At 45.8% G+C, this 2,475-nt stretch overlaps 1 gene segment (V, D, J or C); it reads right to left on the minus strand.

The window, feature by feature from the left end:
• Positions 1-413: 413 nt before the first annotated feature.
• On the minus strand, positions 414-945 carry LOC116748812. The segment is given in 2 exon segments: positions 414-736; positions 841-945. Coding segments are annotated over 2 exon segments (363 nt in total).
• Positions 946-2,475: the final 1,530 nt, after the last annotated feature.

The following is a 2,475-nucleotide window of genomic DNA, read 5'->3' on the forward strand; positions in this document are numbered from 1 at the left end:
TAGGGCAGGGCTGAGATATCACAATGAGGAAGGAAGAGTATGTTTAACTCTTTATACATCCGCTGGAATAGTATTGAAACGGGTCAATTTAGACAACATTTAGACAAGGGAAAACCTGAATATATAAATTTGAGTCTCTGCCTTTCATATATGACATTTTCCCCCCTATTTCGAAAAGTCCTTCTAATTGAGAGACTGAATGTGTAAATAAAGAACCATACATGAGTACAGAGAGGTTCCCCAGGGAAAACTGTTATATGGAGAGGAAACCCCAGACCCTTAGAGGAGAGCAGCCCTTAACTACCATCTGCACCTGCTCCTGGGGCTGAAACATACACTTGTATGTCCTGAGTGCCCCCTGCATCCCCCCTCCTGTATCCCTGCAAGGAGGTTTGTGTCTGGGCTCACACTGACTCCCCTCACCGTGTATCCTTCGCACAGTAATACACGGCCGTGTCCTCAGATCTCAGGCTGTTCATTTGCAGATACAGCGTGTTCTTGGAGTTGTCTCTGGAGATGGTGAATCGGCCCTTCACAGAGTCTGCATAGTATGTGCTACCACCACTACTACTAATAGCTGAGACCCACTCCAGCCCCTTCCCTGGAGCCTGGCGGAACCAGCTCATGGCATAGCTACTGAAGGTGAATCCAGAGGCTGCACAGGAGAGTCGCAGAGACCCCCCAGGCTGCACCAAGCCTCCCCCAGACTCCACCAGCTGCACCTCACACTGGACACCTGCAAACACAGAGACATCCTGGTCAGGAGACTGTCACACATCCACTGATTCCCTCACTCATATCCACTCACATCCTCAGTGTCTCTTGCTCTCCATAAATTACCTTGTAAAATAGCCACAAGGACAACCCAGCTCAGCCCAAAGTCCATGGTGAGTGTTCTGTCTGCAGCGCGAATGGGAGCACGTGGGAATCCGGGGCTGTAGCTCCTCTCCCAGAGCTGCAGGGTCAGGGCTGGGGCTGCTTTATATCAGCAGAGGAAGGACCCTATTTGCATGACCTTCTAGTATATAAGAGGCTATGTCATTGACTGTCCTCAGAAAGGGCAGGGTCTCAGTGTGATTGTCACAGTAAACACTTAGGACCCATATATCATTTTAAATATGCACACACATCCCATGATGTAGCTGTCATTGTTACCCTCATATTAGAGGTGTAAACTACACCCAGAGGAATGGAGGGTGTGAGTAGTGTCCAAGGAGAAACATGGGGTGACCGTGAGATCCAGCATCTGCACCTGAGCTCTGGGCCAGGCTGCTCCCTGGAACCTACTACAGGACAGAGTTGGAGTTGCCGGGTGAGGTTTGCAGATCCCCCTCCTGTAATGAGGTCACGATGACTTTGCTGTCTTCTTGTGTTAACCTAAAATGTATGGAGGGGGTCAGGGGTGATGAGAAGTATTTTCAAGAGTCTCTTATGTTTGAGTATCTTCCCATCACTCCTTCCCTCCCAAGTCACGCATTTCTTCATTTGTAATCACTTTAATGAGGTTTTTGACGTGTACTAAAGCGCACACACTCAGAATGAACACTGTGATGAATACTGACGGAGGCACCAGCATTATCAGGAGAGAACAAGTCAATTCCTCTCGTTATTTTCAGTAGTTTCTGGGTTTCCTCCTTCCTGTCCCTTCTTATCTTCCATCCTGTCACCACATCACCGTTGATCTTCCCTTGTTATCTCAGATTACTTTTCATTTTCTAGAATTCATAAAAGTGGGATGATATTGTATGTATTCTTATTATTATGGCTTATTTTACTCAGCACAAATAGTTGTGAACACTATCATGTTATTGTGTGTATCAAGAATCCTTGGTTTTAGTAACAGGTTGCATTTCAAGAATGATCATAGCATGATTGGCTTATTTATTAAGCTGATGTGTGATATTGGAATTGTTTCCAGTTTCTGGGTGTTACAATAAAGCTGATACTCGTCTTGCAGATGTAGAGAGATGAGAACCTGAGAAAATGCTTCTTATTTAATGTTCTTCAAGCAACCTCAAAATGGGGCAGGTTGCACATTATCAAAATCTCACCAATGTATCATATAATTAGAGAATGAAGAGAGCAACAAATTTAAATCTTGGAGAGAGACAAATGCACACAGAATAACAAAGGCTAAGATTGTTAACCCTGACATAAGCTGCTGAATGGAATAAGATCTACTACATGATTAAACTGGAAATGTATGTCTTGAGGTCGACAGTGGTTACGGTCTAATAGTGTCCCAACGTCTCCTGAGTAACTACCTCGCCAGTGTCAGCGTGGTCCTGCTAAAGTGTGAGTCAGATGGTGTTACCTCTCTATCCACACAGGTGTGTCTTCCTACCTGGGACAGCCCAGGAGTCCTGCCTGAGCTGTTAGGTCCTCCTACATCCTGGGGAGGAGGACATTGGCCCTGGACATGGATCTGCACTGTTTCATAGAATTTGCGCTCACAGTGTGACCTCTATCCCCTCA

Source organism: Phocoena sinus, chromosome 2 (assembly GCF_008692025.1).
Source record: "Phocoena sinus isolate mPhoSin1 chromosome 2, mPhoSin1.pri, whole genome shotgun sequence".
NCBI classification, from domain to species: domain Eukaryota; kingdom Metazoa; phylum Chordata; class Mammalia; order Artiodactyla; family Phocoenidae; genus Phocoena; species Phocoena sinus.